Source organism: Motacilla alba, chromosome 1 (assembly GCF_015832195.1).
Source record: "Motacilla alba alba isolate MOTALB_02 chromosome 1, Motacilla_alba_V1.0_pri, whole genome shotgun sequence".
In the NCBI taxonomy this organism is placed as follows: Eukaryota; Metazoa; Chordata; class Aves; order Passeriformes; family Motacillidae; genus Motacilla; species Motacilla alba.
Window position 1 is genome coordinate 13,584,126 of NC_052016.1, and position 23,109 is coordinate 13,607,234.

The 23,109-nt window shown below is 46.1% G+C and overlaps 2 protein-coding genes across 7 annotated transcripts in view; one reads left to right on the forward strand and one right to left on the reverse strand.

Moving 5' to 3' along the window:
- Positions 1-1,742: 1,742 nt before the first annotated feature.
- On the reverse strand, positions 1,743-22,315 carry GJA5 (gap junction protein alpha 5). Of its 5 annotated transcripts, XR_005257802.1 has the most exons (4): positions 22,006-22,315; positions 3,943-6,659; positions 2,557-3,222; positions 1,743-2,415 (listed from the first exon to the last, which is right to left on the reverse strand). XR_005257802.1 is itself a non-coding variant. In XM_038144482.1 (2 exons), exon 2 carries the CDS (start codon positions 6,608-6,610, stop codon positions 5,498-5,500), a length of 1,113 nt encoding a protein of 370 aa, XP_038000410.1. In that variant the 5' UTR covers positions 6,611-6,659; positions 22,006-22,315; the 3' UTR covers positions 3,830-5,497. The 5 variants fall into 5 exon arrangements, 3 of the variants coding, with proteins under 3 accessions (XP_038000410.1, XP_038000427.1, XP_038000420.1); XR_005257803.1 differs by lacking the exon at positions 2,557-3,222; XM_038144482.1 differs by lacking the exons at positions 1,743-2,415; positions 2,557-3,222 and having other exon boundaries at positions 3,830-6,659.
- GJA8 (gap junction protein alpha 8) overlaps positions 11,717-23,109 on the forward strand; it is a 53,064-nt gene continuing 41,671 nt past the window's right edge. For both annotated transcript variants that reach the window (XM_038144412.1, XM_038144426.1), the window contains exon 1: positions 11,717-16,347. The gene's annotated coding sequence lies outside the window, so the exon portion shown is untranslated. The remainder of the gene's footprint in view (positions 16,348-23,109) is intronic.

Consider the following 23,109-nt stretch of genomic DNA (forward strand, 5'->3'; position numbering starts at 1 on the left):
AGCTTTTCTGCATTTTGCTTTCTGACTTGCTCTGGGAGAATATTTTCTTCCAATGTACGTAGAATGATTGCTTTTATTCCCCCAGAGACCAGTGGGTTTGTGTTAATGGGCTGGCTATGAAGCCTGGCATGTTAAAGGACAGGGGAGTAGGTTTTATGCTGGTGCTGCAGTGTGTTCACAGAATCATAGAATCACAGAATTACAGAATATATTGGGTTGCAAGGGACCCACCAGGCTCATCAAATCCAACTCCTGGCCCTGCACAGGACACCCCAAGAATCACATCATTGTACAAACACTTCCTGAACTCTTGGCTTGGTGTTGTAACCATAATTTCCACCAGGCAGTACATCACGGTTCTCTTAGGTGTTTGCTATTACTAATCTAAATGCATTTAACTGTCCTTAAAATATCTTTTGGTTTATTTATGTCATAAAGTCTCCAGTGGAGGTGTGTTGTTTGGTTTGTGATTGGCTACACAGCACTGGATTGGTTACACAATGTTGTTCGTGCTTCCTGAGGGCTGGAGGAACACAGAGCTGCCTCTGGGGTGGATATTGGCCCATATGAATTTAAAATTTGGTTTCCTTGACTGACATTTACTTTCTGAGAACCCTGTTGCCCGTCAAACTCAATTGCTCAAAGGTCTGTGGGAAACCAGTGGTGGTATGTGAATGTGGCCTCAGCAAATTCATTTTTAAAAATGTGAACCAATGTTCACTGGAGGAAAAATGAAGCATTTCTGCATTATTTGGCTGCAGTGAGTCTTACAAGTTCATTTGATCCTCCTTCTTTTTCTGTCATCAGATTTTCATGACAAAGTTATATATGTATGGTATTAGAATTCCCGAGCTCCCCAGAAAGATCTTTAATCATCTAGACCATATAAGCAACGAACACTTCAGGCAAAAGCAAAGCTATTAATTTTGCACTTCAAAGTCACAGTTTTCCCCCCCTACAAAGTGTATCTTATAGAGCTGCCACTCTCCATGCTCATTCTCAGTCTATCCATACCTCTGGTGCCCTGCTAACCTGAATCACTGAAATGTTCTTTATTCACAAATGTGTGCAGAACCTGCCATCAGCCCTGTACAGGATCCCCTCCTGTCACCCCTGCTGGGAGGAGCTGCTGGATTCCCTCAGGGCCACTCAGAGCCTTCTGGCCATGCTGCATGGTTGCTGTGAGCCTCCCAAGGTGGCTCCCCTGGGAACAGCAGTTCCCTTGGTCTGTGTTAGTCCCAGGCTTCCCAGGAGGCAGCAATGCCAGCAGGGAAGCTGCTCTGGAGTACCTGCCATTGCTGTGTGTCAGGGTCTCTGCTATGCTACGCTGACTTTTTGAGTTCCGAGTTTCTGCCTTCTTTGTACTTTGGCCATCTGCAATCCAGTCAACCATGGTCTCATTCCTGTGAACACACAGTGCTTTTGTTCTTTGGGGTTTGGGTCTTCCTAATTCTTTGGCCTCAGTGATGTTTCATGGAAAAGTGTTTGGAGGGGTATTGTGCAGTCTGTCATCTCCTTACCTATTCCCTTCTAACAGTCTGAAACTTTATCAGCATTGAATTTGCTTGAGTATTGTCTTGCCCACATATTCTGGAAGAGGAAACAACTTGCTTGACCCATGTCCTCTAGATCAGGCATTACTTTTAAACCTCTCCCTCAATTTCTCCATCCATTTTCTCTTAGCCTGCTCAGCTGTCCCACTGTGCTGTTCATGGAGAAGAACTCAGAGGCATGACCTTGTCTCAGTTCAATACTTTATTAGTTTTGGCATTCTATGTATTTTTAAATATAGGTTTTCCTTTTATAGGATTAAGTATTTCTGCTTTAAAGGCTAGTTGAAGCACGTTCCTCTGTCTTCCTATCTCAGGCTCAGCAGCTGATCAGCACAAGACTGTAGATCAGAACTGACTTCTGGCTCCTTCAGACATCAGCTAGAGGAGGAAATGGTTTGAGGTGTGCTGACCAAGGAGATAACTGGGGTTGGCGTTTCTGTCAAATGTTGGTTCCAGCTGTTGCTGGGGAATTCACAGTTCTGAGAGTCTGAGCAGTCCCAGCAGGTAGAATTGGAGAAAAGAGGGGCAAGAAGAGAATGAAAAGCTCTTGTGTTTCCTCTTTTCTCTCTCTCAGAGCATTGTCTTTGTAATGCTGCCATTTAAAGATTGAGTACCTATCCAAGGACTGAATTTAATATGTAATGTTGATTAAGTTGCTACTATAGGATTGTCTATCCATCCATCTGATACAACGCAATATATTCTGAGTCTGTCTGAAAGGACAGGTCAGCCTGTAGTAAATGTGCTCCTATCATGGTGTGACAGCCTGGCCAGCCTTGACAGCGGGTTCCAAGAATCACAAGTTTATGGTCTGTCAGGTAGTGCAAACATCCATCCATCAAATATCGCCCACTTGTTATACCTAGAAGACAGAACCATGGAGGGAGGCATTAAGAAATGGATGGCAGAGGGAAATTACCTGCGTTGATACATTCAATTTCTAGGATGAGAGAGAGCTGGTATGGTTGTACTCCCCTGGTCTCAAAGATCACCAAAATCCCACCTGTGAACGTGGTTGGATTACAGAGGTCTGAGACAGCATGGAGGAAATCCTTGTCCTCTTTTTTTCAGCTCTACCTTGCCCTCCAACAGAGACTGTAGCTCAGAGTCTTTAAAGTTTGGGCTATTGCTTGTTTTAAACCACAAACACTTTATTAAACAAGGTCTGTGTTCATGCTTGAGTGGCTTTACTAAACATTAATGTCACTCTGTAGCCAAGTGTTCCACGGGGAGTGCTCCTGACTTCCCCATTGCCTGTCTCTCGCAGCAAGGTGGCACCCTAAGGGACAGGCATGCTCAGGGCTGTACACATGCCAGTTAAAAAAACAGGGTCTGCAGGACCAATCCTGCCTTCTTGCTGCACTGTGGGGCTGTGGCTGCTCAGGTGGCATCCTCACTCCTGAGCTGAAAACCCCCAAACCATAGCTCCTTAATCTTAAAGGGTGCCTGTAGTTTCTAATGCATTTAAAGGTCCTTGATCCAGTGTCCTAAGCGAATTCTGGATTCATTCTTTATGTCTCCTCTCAGGCTCCTTGCTGGGACCTAGTGCTTTACTGGTCTCCAGCTTCTCAGCCTGCAGAGTCCCATGGGATGGGAGATTGTGTGGAGAAAGTGAAGAAGGGCACTTCCTTTGAGTGAACAGGGGAATCCAAGGCCAGAAGGAGGGAGCCTGTGAAAGTTGGAAAGCAAAGGATAAATTTCAGAGGAAGGGCATAACTGAGGGGAAAAAAAAGAATTTGTTTGGGCTGGGCAAATACATCTTGAGAGATCTGAGTACCCAAAGAATCTGTGCAGAGATGGTTAGCAGTGGATTCTCTCAAGGCCTTGTCTCTTAAAAAGACTTCAGGTCTTGGTTACTGCATGGACAAGCAATCAGATGCATGGGGGACAGGTTTTGCTTCCCTCTTCATGCTGAGTTGGTTTCACATCACAGGTGTCCTCTCTGGGAACAGAGATGTGCTGGATATGCAAGGAGATGGAGGAAGCAAGCCTTTGCAAGAGTTGCAAGAGGATGGAAGCTCTGCTCCCTGACCAGTTCCTCCTTCCTTGGTAATGCAGAGGCAGGCAGGGGAGCTGGGGGGTTCCTGTTAGCCAGTCAATCAATCATTTCCCGATGTTTATTATTTATCCCCCTGGCCAAACCCTCGCCTCATTTCTGCCACTCTGGGCAATGGGAATTTTCATCATCTCTGAGCAGCAGAGACTGGCGGGCAGCCTGAGCCCTGCCAGCAGCTCATTCTCAGCCATGTGAGAGGAGAAACATCCACAAGGAGAGATGGAGTTAGAACTTTATTAGGAGAAACCTAGACACGACTGACTAAAATCTCATGTTAAGGAAAACACACACGGTCTTTTCAGGATTAAAAAATACAAATATATAAAAACTTACAAACAAAAACATGGTTTCCCCCATCTGAGTGTGAATGTGTATTTAAATGTACAGGGAGCTGTACCAAAGCTATGTATCAGGAGCAGGGATTCACTTTCAGTGGCCCTAAGAGAGGGAATGGCTCAGTCCCCTCATCAGCTGGTCCCAGGCCATTTGCTTGTGCAGTCCAGTGTTGGGAAGCTGTGGCCTGTGTCTGAAAGGGCAGTGCTGGGTAAACAACAGGGAGCAGCTTGGCTCTGTTTAGCAGATCTTTAACAGAAGGATGTCAGCTCTGCACTGAGGAAATGTATCTGGAGTGGGAGCTGCCTGCAGAGCTCACTCCCCAGACTCACAGTGCAGCCTTGGGCCCCAGGGGCTGCTCTGAGAGGCTACAGTGTGGAAAGACCTGGTCCATGGGTGATTTCTAGCACCGTGTGTGCCAGGGATGGAGTGGAGAGGATGGCCTGGGGGCAGAGCAGAGACTTGCAGTGGGGACAAATAACTTGACCTGTGCTGGCTGGCAAGCTTGAGAGAGCAGGCAGGAGCTGAATGATGTGCAGGACTGGAGCAGGACTCTCTGCTTGCAGAGGATGCTGAAGTGTTTTGGTAGGTTGGTGAGAAGACACAGGCCGTACCTCTTCTGCAGATAAACAGAGGATGCTTTTCTCTCAAGTGGGCAGCTGGCAGCACCCTTTCAGCAGAATGCAGATTGCTCGAAAGACGAGTTTCAAAAAGGGGAAAACCACTTTGTTTCTACATGATACTGGTGAGATATCTGTTCTCACAGGAGAGTCTCTATTTCTGGTAATGGATGTCTTGCTTAGGATTGATGACATAAGTATCTTGGGAAAATTACCCAGTCTTCATCAACTGGTCATCTAAGTGATTTCCCTGGGGCCTTTCTGCTGTGCTGACTTAGGAATGAGGAAGGGATTCCAATGTTAGACATGAGGCAGCTGTGCACTGGGGACCACAGATGTCCTTATATATGGGGAAGAGTTGTTATATGCACAGTGTCAAAAAATTCAAGTAGGATTTATTGTGTAGGTAAACTGGTATAAAATATCTGGGCTCAGGTAGAGAAAGGGAGGGTTAGAAAGAGCCAAAATGAAGCAGATGAGAAAATCTCTCTTTCAGAAAGCTGACTGGTGTGTTTCTGCTCCCTGCAGGTGAGAGAAGCTTCAGCTCAGTGTAACTGCCAAGCTGATGTTGCAAGTGTTGAATAGAGACCACAGAAAATGTAGAGGTCCAGTCAGTCTGTTGAATACAGTGTCACAGTGGATACCCACTGGGCAGGAGTCTGCTGGCCCATGCTCTACCAGGCTAAGGGTGGGGAGTCTCTAATCTCCGTGGGTCCCATGGTGAAAATACAGCTGAGGGCTTCACATCCCAAGACTGATGTCTCTCTTCAGTGCCTGTGGCTGCCCCTGCCTTGAGCTGTGAGAGGTGCTGTCTGGACAGGATAGAGAGAGGATATTAAAACAGGGAGGTTAGGGGCGAGAGTTTGGAGTCCATTTTGCAGAAGTTTAACTGAGCACTGGGACAGGTCCTTCTCCTCATCCCTGCTGGAGACAGGTCACACAGACAAATCATCCGACCTTGCCTTGCTGCTGGCGCGGCTGGCCTTGCTGAGCCGGCGTTTCTCATTGAAGTAGTTCTCGGGGAAGGCAGGTGCTGCACATTCACTGGCCACCTCTGGACTTTCCGCGTAGCTGGACTTAATGAAGGGCCCTTCCCCAGCAGCATCCTCCTGGCCGTGCACCCTCTCGGTGGCAAAGTTGGCAGTGTTCTGCTGGGAGGCCATCTTGTTGCTGAAGGGGCTGATGAACTTCCCGTTGGGACTTGACAAGCACTGGTTAAAATCCGGGGGCGGGGTGTACATCTGTGCCCTCTCCGCCTGCGGGGCAGACTCCAGCCTGCCGGGGGCTGTGCTGGGGCTGGCTTTGTAAGACCGGGAGCACCTCTCTTTGGCTTTCTTCCAGCCCAAGTGGTACAGCTCGGCCAGGCTGAGGAAGAGGGAGAGCACTGCCACAGCCAGCATGAAGACGATGAACACGTTCTTCTCCGTGGGGCGGGACACGTAGCAGTTGACAGGGTGGGGGCATGGTGCCCGCTGGCAGATGTACAGGGTCTCCAGGAAGATCCCGTACAGGATGTATTGCCCCACAATGAAGGCCACTTCCATGGCAGTTCGAATCAAAATGCTGTAGACGTAGGTGTTCAGCAGGCTGCCCCTGAGTATGATTTGGCCTCCTGCTTCATCCCAGCCAGACAGCTTAGTCTCCTTCTCTGCCACGGAGCACTTCTGCTGGTAATATGTGTCACCACCGTTTTTGTTCTCTCGGGCCTCTATTTCTGCCTCCTTCATCTTCCTCTTCTCCTCCATGCGCACCGTGTGCATGGCATGGCCCATGTACACCAGGGACGGGGTGGAGACGAAGATGATCTGCAGGACCCAGAAGCGCACATGGGAGATGGGGAAAGCCTTGTCATAGCAGACGTTCTCGCAGCCAGGCTGCTGGGTGTCACACATGAAGTCAGACTGCTCGTCTCCCCAGGAGGACTCTGCGGCTGTTCCCAGGACCAGCATGCGGAAGATGAAGAGCACAGTCAGCCAGACTTTCCCCACCACCGTGGAGTGTTTGTGGACCTTCTCGAGGAAGTCTCCCAGGAAACTCCACTCCCCCATTTCTGCTCACCAGGAGGTGTGAGAAGTCTTGAGAGCTGAGCACAAGCCTCTGTTGGGAGAAAACAGAATGATTCTAAGGAGGGTTAGGAAATGCCCAGCTGGTAATGGATGGAGTGAAATGGATTTTTTTTTTTTTGTGTCAGAGGAAATGTTTTCATTTGCCTTGAAATGAATGAGGTCTGGTTTGCTGAAAACTGTGTTTCACATCTGCTGGAAACCTTGTGTTGTGTTTGGGATTTCTTTTTCTTTTTAAATTCAGCAACTGAAACAAAAAGTGATCTTTTTTTTTTTTACATAACTCATCCACAGCCTGCTAAATGAGTTCCCAAAACTTTGAGGGTGAGCCAGATTTATTTTTGATTCACTGTGATCTGCATATTGCATCCTCTGTGGATTGGGAAGTTAAAGCAGCATTCATCTGTCTGTAGACTGCACTCTGGGAAATCCTTAGTGGGCTGATTCCCTGGGAGATAAGAGTGGAATCTACAGCAGCCTGGCCTGAGCAGTGGCACTGTCAGATATTGCCTTTGTGTAATACCTGCACCAACACCTGGAATGTGAAGTGTGTGCAGCTCTGGGTTTCCTTTATGAGCTCAGTGCCACCACTGAAGCACAGAGAAAACCTCTCTGTTGCTCACCTGCTCCCTGTCTGTAGGTTTTGCTTTGATTTTGCAGTGTTTTCATCTGCAAGTGTTTCATTTACAAGCTGCAAATGTTTAGGGGAGTGTAAAGACTTTGGTGGGCTGTGCCAGTTCTGGAAACCTAATCTGCTGCCACCCTGTCGTGCCTCTCTGAGAGGGAACTGCTGCAAAATCTAAATGGTGGGTCTTGCTCCTTCTGCTTTTCTTAAATTATGAGGAAAATTTCACAGTTCAAATGAAACAGACAAAGAAAAAAGCCTCCTTTGAAGTGCCTCCCAAGGACCAGCACTCCGGGGAAGTGCTGTTGGTAGGTGGTCTGATGACAGGAAAGGTTTGCTGGACTGGGAGTAAGATTGCAAAGTGGAAATGGAGGGCCTGTTTCAGTTTTGTTTCTGACTCTGACTGACTGTTTCTGGCCAAGTCGCTTAACCTGATGGATAAAAAGAGAGCCGTGGGTTTAATCCATCTTTTGTGGGGTGCTGTGGGAGTGCTTGAGCAATCATTTGATCCAGTTATGCTCACCATACTTACCTTGCCAGGGCACTGCAAAGCTCTCCCTGGTGAGAGTTAAGGGCTGGGTGCTATAAAGTGTGCACTATTACCTTGGAGCTAATGTCCTCCCACAGTCATTCTTTTGGAAAATAGCATTTTAATAAGTTAATGTAAAAATAATCATCATAATGAAATATTAAAGGCACTAGTCAAGGGAAATCCCAAAGCCACAGGGACCAAATTGTTAACTCTCCTTTATTGTTCCTTGTCCTATCTTTAGGAGCCAATTATTTTTATAGTGCAAAGAACATTTGTGGAGAGCAGACACTGTTAAAAGCTGAAAATTTACTGTATCAATATTGTGTAGATTTCCTGTGAGCAAAAGCTGGAGAACAGATACATTTGTTGAGGGAAAAATATCCCCTCCTCTAGTTATGTGAGTGATATAATTTAATGTAGCAGCACACACCATAATTCATCCCATCGTTTGTTCCTGTGCTGTGTCCAGCTGCAAAGATGGATGGGACAAAGATCAAAAGTTGAATCTTCAAATTCCTGGTGTTGCTGAGGGCTGCCCTGGGGAAGGTGAGGATTGCTCAGGAAAGGAGACAGGGCAGTGGCCACTTGCTACCCCACCACCTGTCAGAAGCCATGTGAGCAGGGAGAAAGAACATGCAGGAAGCAAAGGATGGGATTTGGTTCTTTCCTGTCCTAGCAGGCATGCTGCAATCATGCTGATGAAGATCCTGGTGGCTGCTTGGCATATGCAGAAGCTTTGGTCTGCTGCCAGCCCAGAGCTGGAGGAGCAGTAACACAGAAAATCAGCTGGTCTTTCTGACTCCTCTCGTGTGCACTGGTGGAAACTGGTGAATGTGAGGGTCTGTCTTACCTTCTGAAATGGCTTCGGTGCAGTTACTGCATTCTGGAGAAATTAGCATACGGCTTCATTCCAGGAGCACCAGGGGATTAATATTAGGCACCAGGCAGATAAATCAGTGATGGGAAATATTTACAGACTGTGGCACTGAGATCAGCATGTTTGCTTTTTTCCCTCAGAGTGCAGAGAAGGCAACCAGCTGCCTACAGCTCAGTGTTACGAGTGTCCAACATCACTGTGCTGTAGCACAGCTGTATGTGTGGAATATTCCTTACAAGGCAGCATTTTTCCAGGTGAGTTTATGTTGTTTACACATGCCTTTTCTTGTTTCACCTTGCTTGGCAGTGTAAATATGAACACAGTTCTCCTTGGCTGTGAAAAGGCTGTTTTTACTTACTGCCACAGGGAAGTACAATCACAAACTAAGCCCCTCTTCCCATCCATTCTACTGTGTGAAGGTTGTTTGGGGCTTTACAACAGCTTGCTTTCCCCAGGGATGGCTACTAAGCCTAGACACTCACAAATTGTAAAAATCAGGATGTGCAGGACACAAAGTAAAGCAAACATAAGCACAAGAGGAATCCAGAAATAAAAAATGTTAAAGGATGCAAGAAGAACAGCAATTTACCTGTCTCACACATGCACAGAGTATTTCAAGAGGCTGTAAATCAGAAGGATCTGAGGCTGGTAGTCATGAGGCTTAGGCTAGATAACAGGGACATTTCCTCCACCCTCCCCTGCACAGACTGTCTAAAGAAGGGACTGCCCGGAGGTGCCTCCTGATCATCCTGCTACAGCCCCGTAGAGAGCTGAGGTGGCTGCTGCAAGGGCGTAGGTGGCCACAGGGGAACAGATTTTGGAAACCAAGAGAAGGAATTTCCCTCCTAGAGCAGCATTTTTGGCTTAGACATTTGATACTTAGTAGCGAGCTATTTTTGCAGCGCCAGACCAAGGGTCTTTGAGAGCATCTAGTTCTCTGCTGCCAGCAAGAAAAGAAGGATTGTCACCTCCTGACAGCTTTTCCTGGCTATGCAGAGCTGCTCCTGACCTAGCCTTTCTCCTCATAGCTTTACTATTCTTGGGAATTTTCCATATAGCTCTTTTTCCTCAGTCCCAGACTACTGTTGCCCTCACATGCTTTGACCTCTCAGCAACTGAGCATCTGCAGCCTTTTATATTCCTAGTTTGGACTCAGTTGGACAAACTCGTCTCACTCTGATGTGGCTGGGCAAAAAACACCTCTGGGTATTTTTGTGGGGTCTCAGCACCTGGTAGAAGACAGTCTTGGCAGCAGGGTCATGCATATTCATGAGCAGTTGTGGGCTGTGCCACTGCCCTTCCATACTTTTTCCTGGCAGCTTTCTGCTGGATCCACATGGGAGCTGGGCGCTGTCACGGGATCCTGGCACTCACTGGCAGAAGCGTGTGTGACACAGAGCAGTGCAGCTTGGCACAAACCCAGCGCCGTGGCCAGCCCAGCTCAATCATCACCTGGAGCACCACTGAAGCTAAGGAAAACTCAGCATCACCCCACAGGCCAAGCATGGAGTCTGCTCAGCTCCGGGCTGCCTTGTGACTGCCAAATTCCGTGATAAAAATACCCCAGCAGGGATGGCACCTGCTAGTACGCCAGGCTGGCTTGCCAGCCACGGGCTGCTCTCTGCCATTCCTTTTTTGCACTACCTTTATCTGCGGGAGGGGAAGTGTCTGTTGCCCTTTGAGCAGTTTTGCCCATCCTCTTGGCCATGCCACGTGCTCTGAAGGACAGGCGAGCATTTCACATCACCGCTGCTCGCTCATTCTGGTTGGAGCTAGCCAGGGCTCTGATGAACAGCTAGCAAATCCACACGAGAGAGCCAGGAGGGCTGTTCCTGTGCAATCAACTTTATATGAGTTTATTTCCCTGGGGGTTGCTAAGAAGAAAGTTTTCCCCTCTTCAGAAGACAGGCGAGACTATCAGCAGTGATATAAATAGCTGAGCTCAACACTTCAAGCTAGCTTTTCCCACAAGGAAGGTGACAGGAGGTCGCCATCTCTGCGGGATGTTTCTAAAATAAAGTGGAGAGTCTGATTATAACACTGTTTCTGCTCTCCCCTGCTGGGCTCACCTCTTTCCCTGTGGCAGATCCCAGGGGCATGTGGAGAGGCTCTCCAAGGAAGGCTCCTTTGTGTGAGGCTAGCACAGTTTCCAGGGAGGGGGAAAGTATCGGATTCAAAGCCATTGCATTTTTGCCCAGTCTTTGTGATTTGCTCAATCAGGTACAAATATGTATCTCTGGGAATTAATGAGATTTCACAACAAAGTGGAGGACCCAGGATGTTTTAAGAAGCTCACATTCCAGACACGTGGCTGTGTGTGGATGCCATGCAAGAAGTACATCCCCTCCAAGCTACTGAATGGGGAGGCAGCTGTCCCCTCTGGGTACTGGGCATGTGAGCAGTGACATTGCAGTGGGGCATCCATGCTGGCTGGGGCATGGTCAGCGCCTAGGAATTGCTCGTGGCTTTCTTCCCTCCAGCTCTGTTATCTCATACAGGTCCAGGTCAGCACGTGACACAGCAGATCATAGTGGGTGAGTGGGCAGAGATCTTTGCCCTGTGCTGACACTTGTTAGGCTGAACCCAGACAGGAGTGGAGCCCACAGTGCCAAACTGTGCACTCACCGCTGTAGGCACTTGGGAAGGACACTTCAAGCTCTGCACTGGAGGTTGGTTAATGCTGCTTTACTTTAGGATCTCCAGCCCTTTGTTAGTAGCGTCATCATCACATGCAGTGCAGATGTTGTCACCTCTGTTTTGCAGATGGTGATCACTGGGGTACAGAAGGGACAAACTGCTTGTTTGAAGTCACTGTGTTAGAGAGAGTTTGGGAACAGAGTCAGAGGTTGTGACTTGCAAGACTGTGTCCTTTTTCTATGCAGCGCTGCCTTTTAAACCTCATGACAGCAATACAATGCTGCTTCTACAGCACATCTGCTTCTACAGACCACAGCCCTTCTCTCCTGGGCCCTCAGACAACACTGACTTGGTTACCTGAAAGAAAACCCTGTCCTGCTGCCCTTCTATGGTGGGTACACCTGGCAGAACCAGAGGTGTTTGTTTTGTTTTGTTTTGTTTTGCATTGTAGGGACACAAGGCTTAGAGCATAAAACGATGAATAGAGTTAGAAGTGCACTGTGCAGAGTGGGTGCAGTGCTTTGGATTACAGAGGATTTGTGATGCTAAAGCCCACCTCAGCAGGTATCTTTTTGTTCAGAGTTTACTGGCACTGGCTCCTTCCTATGGATATACAATGGACAAGGAACAACCTATTAGGCATTTTTGTCCAAACACCATCTCTCTGGCTTCACATATGTACACATATGCTTATGATAAGTTTCTGCCTGAACCAGGCCAGTACTTTAGCCAAATTTGTAACTCTGATCTGCACATGAACCTGAAATAAATAGCTTTGTACTTATGCTTTTAAAGAAAAATAATTGACATGTTTGTATAGGTTCCATTCTAGTTCTTTGAGTTCAAAGTCCTGTGTTGAGCCAGTATCAGAGTGACTTTGACTCTAGAGCTGAAATCTCATGGGAGAAAAAGAGCTCTGTGTTAACAGCTCTTGTCCTAGAAGACAGATATCCAATGTTTCTTATCTTTCTGCTCCTCCCAAGTTCACTGTAAATTCTGGAAGGGTCATACTGGTATCCAGACCACTGGCCCTACTTGTAGTTGCAGACAGCTTGTTATTCCTTGACGAGGTGTGCTTTCCCCCTCCTCTCCAAATGCGGAAAATCTCAGAGTTCACAAAAAAGAGAGTGGGTGAGAAGATAAGGGAGCTGAATGACCCGTCACCTCCTGCACACACAGGCACACAACCCTGACACACACAGGGACACAGACAGAGGGGAATCACTCAGCACCTTCAAGTGTGTACATCAGGGATGTGTTACACACAGAGATGATAATAATATGTAGAATATTTTCATCTGAAGTGATGGTGGAAGCTGCAGACTCCCAGTTAGTTGAATTTTTATTAGTTGTCTGTCCAGAACATCTAACGCTATTCCTCCCCCTGTGCTTTCATATATCCAAATATTAAGGCCAAGCTCTGCCTGGTGTAATCTCAGGAGACCAAGAACAGAAGAGACCTTGAACTCCGATGAGTCAAGCTGAGAGATGAATTTATCCCACTATCTTTGAAAAACTGGCATCAAATAGTTACATGACAGTGGTGTCCAGGCTCACATTTAAAAAGCAGGGACCATCTTCTAATTCTCTTGGGATTCTGAATTTGCAGATAATACTAAATTGGGCAAAATAGAGGTGAGGAGATAGGCAAAGAGGTCATAGGGAGCTCTGGAAAACAAAAACAAGCTCAGAAATTTGGGGCTGCTGTAGTAAAAGCTGTCCCTGAGCTCTGCCGACAGAAGCTGATCTCAAGCACTGCTCAGTCTGTGGGGAAGGCTGGTGTAAGGAGATGTGCAGAGATGGCAGGCCTCACACTGGGCACAATATAGCAAGAATTAAATCTGCCCATGTGATTTTAGGCTTGTTCACAGACTGCATGAGATGCAACTCATTGTAGTGTTGAAATAAAACAGACTAGAGAGGTAATGAGAGAAGGAGAGAGCTCTCATTCAGACTTTTCCCATCCTTTCTTTCGTCCTCTCACTCCAGTATCTCCCTGCCTATCAGTTCCCCATGGTTTCCCTACAGTCAAGCTCCCCCAGAGAGCGTTGCCTCAGTTTCTGGGTAGTTTTGACCAGCTAACTCTATACAGCACCCAAATTGCTAATTCTTTCAGCCTTAGGAAGGGGACATTTTCAGCAACTATCTATTTCCCACTTATTACTACCTTGTCAAATCTCATTTCATCTTTCTTTCGAAAAATCTGTAGGATTCTTTTCACACTCCAGCCTCATTGCTGCATCCTTGCCTCAGTCTGGCTATGTGAGTGGATTATTTTTTGTACTCAGTGTATGCACCATATATATGCACAAAAATACATCCCCCTTTGAAACCAACTAATACTAAATTGGCAAAGCCCAGCAGTAGGGAGTTAGGAAATGTGGGGTTACTGTTCTCAGTAATCTTAATTCAATCTCTTTGTGCCTGTGCCTCTTAGAGTCCTTAACCACATCCTCACATTGTCACCTCATTCTTTGCACAGGATGCCTGCCTTGTTCTGTGCCAGCCTGGCAGGGGCTTTCTTGAACAGCAGCTATTCAATGTTTTGTTTTCTCCTCATTGTTCAGTGGGTGGCCTGTGCCTCATTTACTGTACATTATTCAAGTCCTGCTCTAAAGGCAGAATTATTAGTTTCCTCATGGGTTTTCCTATGGCTTTCATCACAACAGTATCTGATCGCTTCACAATTATAAATCTACTTACTTTCATTACCACCCAGAGGTGAGGAGATGGTATTAGATCAGCTGGGCAGCTGAGGGACTAAGGCAGTGAGAGATTAAGATAAAAACTGTTCATTAATTTTGGAAACTCTTTGGTGATGTGGTTAATCTGTTGGTGCTTTTTTTCCCAGTGTACTTAGCAGTGTATAATGTGTATTCAAAGCAGAGCTCTGTCTGGTTTGTGCTAGAGTGGGAGAGTTTATCACTTCCACCAGTTGCACCACATGTAGAAGTCAGATACCCAAAAGACAAGAAATGGGCATTTGTGGGGGAATGTGGCTTAAGTGATTTGCCTCATTATGACAGAGAAAATTGTACTGAGAAGCAAGAATTAACCCCAGTCCTCTTGGATAGCTTTATCTGATTACAAACTGGAGACAGTTTTTCTCCCATCCCACTATTCCCCCCTTTCTTTACCAGACATCTGAGTGCAGCAGAAGACCCTGGAGCTCTGCAGGCATCACTTGCCAGACTGCTTCACTTTCCAAGCCACCCTGTGCCCTGACCAAGGCATCTGTCAGCTTTTCTGCTTCTAAGGGAGAGCAGTTTCATATGGAAATTCTCAGCCATTCTCAAAGCATGTCCATAATGACATAAAAAATGGAGAAAGGCAGAAATATAAGTGTAAACCCCGTGGTTCTTACATTAAAACCCTCTGGCCCCTCTTCAAAGATACACTAGAGAGACTTAAAAGCATGCATCTCTCTGCTCATTGCATGCTGTATGGCATGAATATTTCTTTGTTTCAGGGAAGAGCTAGCATGCTGAGTATTGCTCACAGAGATCTCTCTGTTGCTTATCAATAGCAATAAAATTGATCTCCCCCCAAATATCAAAGTCTTTCTGTTGTCTTCTGGGAATTATTTCTAATTTTAAGCCTCTAGCCTCGTGCCTCTTACAACAGCACCCAAAGCTTGGAGCAGTCTCCAAACTGTGCTCCCTAATGGCATAGGGTAGTGCTGAATTACTCATTCCTCCTTGTCTATTTTCAGTGCTGCAAGATAAGTCAGAAACTGGGCAAATGTGTGCAGAATGTGTGAAATCTGTCAGAAGGTCAAACAGAGAAGAGAGGCTAAGGTATGAAGTTCTGTATTTTCTGTCAGAGCTTAAATTTTTTAATGCCCATATAATACTAAAAATATTGTGATAATATATACTGTTGAGTGGGGAAAAAAACAACAACCAAACCCAAACCAACAACCATCCCCAAATACTTATAGTAACAGGAATACTTAACATAGTTCCCAAGCGACAAGAGCCTGACGAGTATTTTAAACCCTGAAGCCTCAGGAATTCTCCTAAAGTATTGCTCTGCTCCCAAGGAAAAGGGAACAAAGTTAGAAATGTGTGCTCTTTTCTGGGTAGATTTTGAAAATAGCAGCAAATGCAGAATATTTTGGCTCCTGATACAAATGCTGAATACTGTGAGGCTTCTGAATAACTATTTAGGCTGCTCCTAGCTGCACACACATATGCACACACATGTTACATGCATGAAGTTCTTCAAAGAGAGGAACACATAGGCAGCAGTAGGGGAAAACTTTCATCCACACTGCTTCACCAAGGAATTTTGATAGGTTTATTATCATGGAGGGAGACTTCAATGCTTAAGGCTCATTCAGCACAGGACTTTTTTAGCTGAGGTTTGTCCAGGAAAGCCACTTATCCTCTAAAGGTTGTTACAGTACTTGAGGAACAGGGGCTATGCCTCAGTTTACCTGAGTTGTTAAAACCAGAATGCTTCAAAGCTCCTTAGACATGACAAATGGGCAGCCAAAGAAGCCTTCAGGAAATAAAAGGAGCCACCACAGATCTGAGGTGGCAATTAGTCAGCAAACTTTACATTCAGTCAGATTGCCTCTTTCTAGGTGGGTATATTCCAGGGGTACCATATTCTCAAGGTGGTCTATTCTTTGAAAAAGCAGTGTTAAATCATGGAAATGTAATTGCATAACTATTCCAAGTACAAAAAGGGTGGGGAAAGTTAGGAAGGCAAATAAAAAGAAGCAGCAGCTTCTGGTGTGGGAGAGGACATTTGTCCCTTCAGGTCTGTGTGGCTCCTTACTGAGGCTGCCACGGGCAGTGTGGGGATGGAGGAGAAAGGCATTCATTCCCTGGCGGCGCGCACAGAACGTGTGACTGCGAGATACCAGCAAAGCACTTCTCTGCGCTGGAGCTACATTCCCAGGCTCCATGTCACAGACCAGCCAGGACACAGTACTCTCAAGGAAAAGAAGCTGCAATATTTTGAAAGCATCCTGCAGACTTCAGAATATAGGCGGTTAATGCAGACACTTGATAAAGTGTTTATACCCTGAAAGCCTCTCCTAGGTAAGAGTTCCCCTCACCACTGTCCCCCGAGCAGCTTGACAGCATGTTGAAATGGGATCTGACAGAAATGGCAATTTGCACTTTATACTGTCTGAGGGAGGATGTTAGGGGCTCTTATCGTGCTTTCCTATACATTGAAATCTATTGGTATCTATGTTAGTCACAGGGAAGTTACTTAATTCTGTAGCTGCCTGTGGTAAAACAATTTAATTTTTAAAATGTCCCAAGCCCACCATGTTACTAGTGGGAATGTTTTGGAGAGAAAATGAAAGAAAAAGTAAATTTCTTAAGTTATTTTTTGGCCACCCTTCTTTTCCTGCCTCTCCAATCCCTTTTTCCCCTCATGCTGTTTTTCCCTTGACTGTAATAACTTGATCTACCATCAGCACTTCTGTAGTTCTATTATTTCCCCCTCTTGGTTGCTTACCTGATTTCCAGTGTCTTGTCTTCAGTCTCCTTTCCTCACTTTAGCACTTTCCCTTTTTGTAGTGAAGTTGAACTCCTTGTTCCCCTCAGTTGCTTCGTTTTATTCCTTTAATAAGGTTCTCTCTCTCTCTCTCTTCCTCTCTTTCTCTCCACCCCCTTTCTGTGTCACTTTCTGTCTTCCCCACTGCCTCTCCGCCTTTCCCCCCTCTTCTTTCTTCACCTACTTTTCTTGTCTCTCCCACCCCCTCCAGACTAATCTTTCTATTTTCAAACCTGGTTTCCTCTTGTTATTCCTTTAAAGACCATGGCTCTCATTCCTCCCTCTCCATTCTCAGCCTCTCCCCGTGCCACCCTCCTCATGCCGACAGGATGCATTCGCTCCTGGCTTCGCACAGTCCCTTCCAGCCACTGCTGCTGCTGCTCCTTTGCACATCTTCCCACACATAACACTCTAAGCCTTCCCCAAATGAAAAGAGACAGCCTTGCCCCACAGTTACACCAGCCAGACCCTGGAAAGGTTTTTCCACACAAGACAAAAGACAATTCAACCGACAAAGGACATATTTCTGACTTGTTCAAGTTTAATCTGGCAAAGCAGAGTTCATGTAGAGCAGGGTCTTCCACCTCTTCAAATCACACAGAACTTGCTCTGCTGTCTTGGACCAGGGGCCCAGCACAGCTGCAGCCTTGTCCTAAAGGGCACCAAATGCCTCCCGGAGACTTTTTACATGCCCCCTTACTGATAAGTAGAGAATTATCTGCCTGTCAAGAGAGGTGTTTTTTGTCACACAACCCTACCACCACCTCCCTGCACACACAGTCAGACTCATGAGCATTTGGGTCTCTCTTAAAAATGTTTTTGACGTATCAAGTGTCTGAAGGTCTTGTATTTCATGTGTGTGTCAAGCTGAGCCTCTGATTCCTGCACATCAGGAATGGCCCAGCAAGGAGGCAGAATCAGAGATGCCTTCTGGCTTTGATAAAGGTCTCAAAGAATCAGTGGCAGGAGAGTGAGATTTGCACAGAAGAAAATCTGTGACCTGAGAACCAACTTGCTGCACACAAGCTTTGGTGGTTATCCCTCCAGCAATCCTTCCCAGGCTACGTATCTCCCACCCAGAGCATTGCCTGGTGGTCTTGATGCATCAGTGAGTGCAGATCATGAAAAAAGCAGTCCACGGACTAAGATGCAATGCTGGCAACTCTTCTAATAATTTTTCTCCCACTAATTTACTACCTCCTTTAGTCACCAGATTGAAAGCCAGTCTACAAACGGACAGTTCTGTGCAGAGGCTATCTCTGGAAGCATGTCCTGTGTGGACACTCTCACTCTGAAGTTAGGAGTGCAGCTCTTTTCCAGGAGGGCTGTATCATCACTGATGGTGAGTGCAGGATGCAGGACAAAGAGTGCACAGTAAATTCCCACAGCAGCTCAGTAACCTCCTGGTATGGAGACATGTATAGTCACCTGCTGCTTCATTTCTGACTTTATTGAAAGCCCTTCTGTGGCTTTTAAGAAAATGGAAGTGTTTCTGGAGTTGTTTCTCCCTCTCCTCTGTGGCAGTTGTGTATCTGTGATGGAAATTCATGGGAAGGAGAATATCATTCCAGCTTTTCATCTTTGTAGAGTAATCTCTATGAAGCATTATTATGTAAACTCATGTTGATTTTATGCCAGTGAGATTGTCAAGGAATTCATCATAGAAGTGTCCAAAAAAAAGGTGTTAATAATACAGGTCCAGCTCACAGATGGCTTTGGGATAGGCTAGGGATAAGGCTTGTCAAGTGTTTTTCACATGCTGTAGAGAGACAGGTCCTGTGAGAGAGCTGTCTGAAATGCACTCACCTCCCTGCATGGCTGACACTTTGCTGTACACTCAGGGTGATCAGGTCTGATTCTCCCTGCTCACTCCTTTGTGTTTCCTGCCCAAGGGCTGTTCCTGAGTGGCATACAGAGGTAATCCTGAACCCTGCAGAGACAGTCTGGTTTTGCTGAATGTATGAGGGAGTGGAGAAGGCTTCTGTCCAACACATGCATGATGCACAGGAGGTACCTGTTGAGAGCTCTTTCTGTTTTGGTCCTAGTGGTAACTATTTGGATTTTGATGCACGAAAAGGAAATGGTAGAAGGCAGACAGGGAGGCAAAAGACAGAAAGAGGAGTAGAGATGTTGTGTGGATACTTCAGCCAGCCCCTCAATGTGTCATCCCTTCTCTACTGCACCCTCTTCAAGGGAAAACAGAGGAGTCCTGGCAGGCTCTCCAGCCCATCAGCTAGAAAAATAGCTGGTTTGCTCAATCTTTAGCAAGGAAGAAGAATTTTGACTGCCCTCCCCAAGAGCCTGTTATGCAAAACTTGTCTGACTTAAGTGAGGAGAGCAAGTGGAAGAGAATGCTGCCCCAGACAGTGGGAGTGAGGAGAACAGCTGACAGCTTGCCATGTGCAGCTTGCAGATCACAGCAGTTTGTGATGCTGTGCAATGAATTTTGAAAGAAAGCAGAAATAAAACTCGGAGAGAAAGGGAAAATAAACCAACATGTACTATCTTTTGATCAAAACTTAAGAGCTTTCTTGGATTGGGATTCCCGACCCCCTTGGTAAAAAAAAAAAGAAACAGAGCAGCCCTTATCTACCTGGAGTTCAGTAAACTGTATGATATGGTGTCCCAGAAGAAGCAAATTAGTGTAGAAGATTCATCTGAAGAAGACAGGGATTATTAAATAAATCCTCAAGTGGGTAAGAGACTGACAGAATTGATACACCAGTTCCTTAACAGGTTGAAGGGAAATTATCTGTGAGGCTGCTTAAAGATTGCTCTTAGGACTGATCTTTTTTTTAATATTTTTGTTAATTACCTTGGCATGGAACGTAGAAACACTAATGAAATCTGCGGGCGAAACCAAGCTGGGAGGTATCATGAAGGCAGAGGTAGATTCCAGCACTGTCAGAGCTGAAGGCTCTTAACGACTGGAGTGATCAAGGTGAGGTTAAGTGGAAGAGTGCAAAGTCGCACACTAGGAACTTGTTTGAAGAGTAACAGGAATCTCCATCTCCCAGGAGAAAGAGATGGAGAAAGATGGGGAAAGTTCATGGTTCAAAGGAGGAGGAACTAGCGATGCTACGTGGGGGTGAAAAAAGCAAACAAATTTTGAGGATGTAGCAGCATTTCCAGTTGCAGTGAGTGGAAGTAATGTCATCCAAGAGGATGAGACTTCTCCAAAATAGTGTCTGCAGTGCTGCTTCCCCACATGCAAGGAGGATATCCAGCCTGGAGCAGGTGCAGAGGGAGGCAGTGGGGTGGTCAGAGGGATGGAAGGTGTCTCAGCCAACAACGTGTTTACTTATCAGTCACAGCAGTGGCTGCACAGAGATATTTGAGCTGATTTGGAAATAGATGTGCTACCGGTTTGAGCTTTCAGCATTAATTATTTTGCACTGAATTTCATGCTAGTGCAGCTACACAAAGTAATTAAACCACGGTGTGATGTGCCTGCAGGGTGAATACTATAAGGGAGCTTAGTTACTTAGTCTGGCAGAACAAAGGTTAAGAGAGGAGAGATTTGCTGCCTATAAATACTTTTAGGGATTGGGGGTTGGGAAAGTAAGTGCTCAGGAGAGAGCAGAGCTACATAAGCTAAAGGACAATGTGGCACAAGAATAAACAGATATAAATTGGCCATGGATGAATTTAGGTTGGAAATCAGAAGGTTTCTAAGCAACAGAGCAGGCAAGAAGGTGCTGGAACAGCATTTTAGCAGCACAAGTTAGGGTGGAAACCTAATGAGATTTAGGACAGAGTTTGGTAAGTTTAGAAAAGGCCATTTGGTTTGTACTTGCCCGTTATTCAAAGGGATTGAACCTGATAAGCCAAGAGGTCCCTTTTTCATTCTGTTTCCTGTACTGGCCTTAGTGCCTTATGAGATCTGCACCCTTGCATACAGAAGCCAGATAAATCTGGAGCAGAGTTTGTGTGATGAGTTTTTCAGCATTGATCCCATGGATATTTAATGGAGGGATTCACTCTGTGCCTGAGATTTAAACAAACAAAAAGAACAAGCCAAGACGACGCATGGAGAAGGTCTGCAGACATGCAGTAGTACACATGAGAGCTCACATATGAAAGAGTTTCTTCACATAAAACAGGTGTTCTCAGAGCACCTGGTTTTGCTGGAAGGCTGTTTTAAATGCAGCTAGATGCTCTCTTGAGATGTGAAAACTGAAAGAGATTGTCTGAAGGACTTCTGTCCTTGAGGAGGATGTCAGGTTTACTGCATTGGGAAATTTCAGAAAAAACCACCACCCGACAGTGGTTGAGTTCATCTCTGCTGCCTGGCCACAGCACTGCACTTATTCTGGTTCTTCATAATGTTCCATGCTGGACAGGCACCTCTCTAAAGCACCTTAGTACCTTCTCCAGAGCACCAAAGGATGGTACCTTCCTGATGAAACATTTTATCTCAAATCCCCATGCACAGATATGACTGAAAGAGAAGGCCAGTGAGGGAAGTTCTCTGTTATACATTAGACCTCTGGAGACAGTTTGAAGGCATTCTCCAGCAGGAGGCAAATTCCCAAGGACAGGCTGGGCCCAAGGGAAGAGGAGTAGCAAAGGCCCCTGAATAAGCACAGTTTTGTAGTTACAGTTCCTCATTTAGTAAAAATCCCAAATTATTCCATATGGATGGAAGTTTTCATCTTCCCAACCCAGAGTTCCATACCAGCACAGAGTGAGAAAACAAGAAACAGCCAGTTGTGAAATATCACTCTGTGTCAGACTCATTTGCCAGTAAAGTTTTCAACAAGAAAAACTGGAAGAGGTTTTCATCTCACTGAGGAGAAATTGCCATCTATCCCAAAGTAAATGCTCAGCTGTCAGCTTTATGTTACTGGAAACAAAGTATGGCCCTCTCACCTCTCCTGCCTCCACTTCTCAACTCTGCAGCATCTCTGAGTAGTTGAGAAGTGCTTTGCAGATGATAATGAAATTGCAGCTCCTATAAACACCCTCCTTGTTTTACACGTGGAGGAACCAGACTGTGGAGAGCATAAAGGATTTGTCCAAAGGACCAGCAAGTCATTGTAAAGCAAGGAGTCCTCATCTACCTAGCCACCGGACATTCATCTTGTCCTGCAACTTCCAGCTGGATGAATTGCTGCTTGACAGAAATATGTGTGTGTACATATATTCATAGATATGTTTCCAAAAGAAGAAAAGAAAGAACAGACCTTTACCTCTTTTTTTGCCGAGCCTGCACAGGTAGAGAGAGGAGCAGGTAAAGTTGACTGAAGGGTCGGTGAGCTTTAGCACAGCCCACCTCTGTGCCAGCGTTGGGCTCCCAGAAGAGATCCTGAAGAGTCTGAGGGAGGACACTGCGGGCAGGCTGAGCAAACCCCCGCCAGCTCCAGGAGCTCAGCCTGTGCTCTGACCCTGTCTCACTGGCTGGAGATCCCCTCCAGCCTGGAGGACCAATGCTGGGGGAGACTCGCTCCTGAGCTGTTCCTGACATGCACTGGCAGCTGTCTGCCTGCTATTCTTTTAAAGGGTCTTCGTGGATCAGGATAAAATGTGATCTTACGCAGGCGGCATTGTAAGCACAGCTTGGCTCGGGTTCAGCTCTTCCTCTGGCTCCCAGCTACTCTATTTTTATTGAAGGAATTTGAGGCTATCAGAAAGGAAGTCAAATTGTTTTAGGAAAACAATAGAAAAGCAACTTGAAGTTTATTAGCTTCCTGCCCAGGGCCTGTGACCAACTTGTCAAACTTATTAGAGTGATGGCAGAACTATTTATTTAAAAGGGCTAGCTACAGGACCCACAATTTCATTCCTGTTTGGGCCTTAGTGAAAACAAAGGAAAGCCATAAAATAATATCTGAAGGGAGCAGATGGCTAACTGGTAAATGGTGTGAGTAAGGTTGGCCTGTGAGCCATTTGTGGTGTTCACCAGTGCAATGGCTTTTGTGGGATTTGTTATCAAATGAATGGACTTGCATTCACAGGCCAGTCCCATCACCCCAAATTCTTTACTGTGGCTCAAATTTTCAAGTGGAAGCCTCACACCTAAGAAAATAAATTTGGCAGGAAAAGGTCTTCATTTAGAGCCACTGAAAGGAGCAAAACAATGCAGCAGGTCTGCAGGAGAGCCGGGAATAGAGCCCAGGTGTCCCTGACCCTACTGGACTGCTGGAGCCCCTCGAGTGCAAAAAATATTTATATCCTTCAGAAACAGCTGCAGTCTGCTTCCCCATCCAGCTCCCCCAAAGCAGCCACACCATGAAGTCACTGAATGCATGCTGGCACGTGGCTGGGGAGAAGAACGGGAAGCCAAACCATCAGAG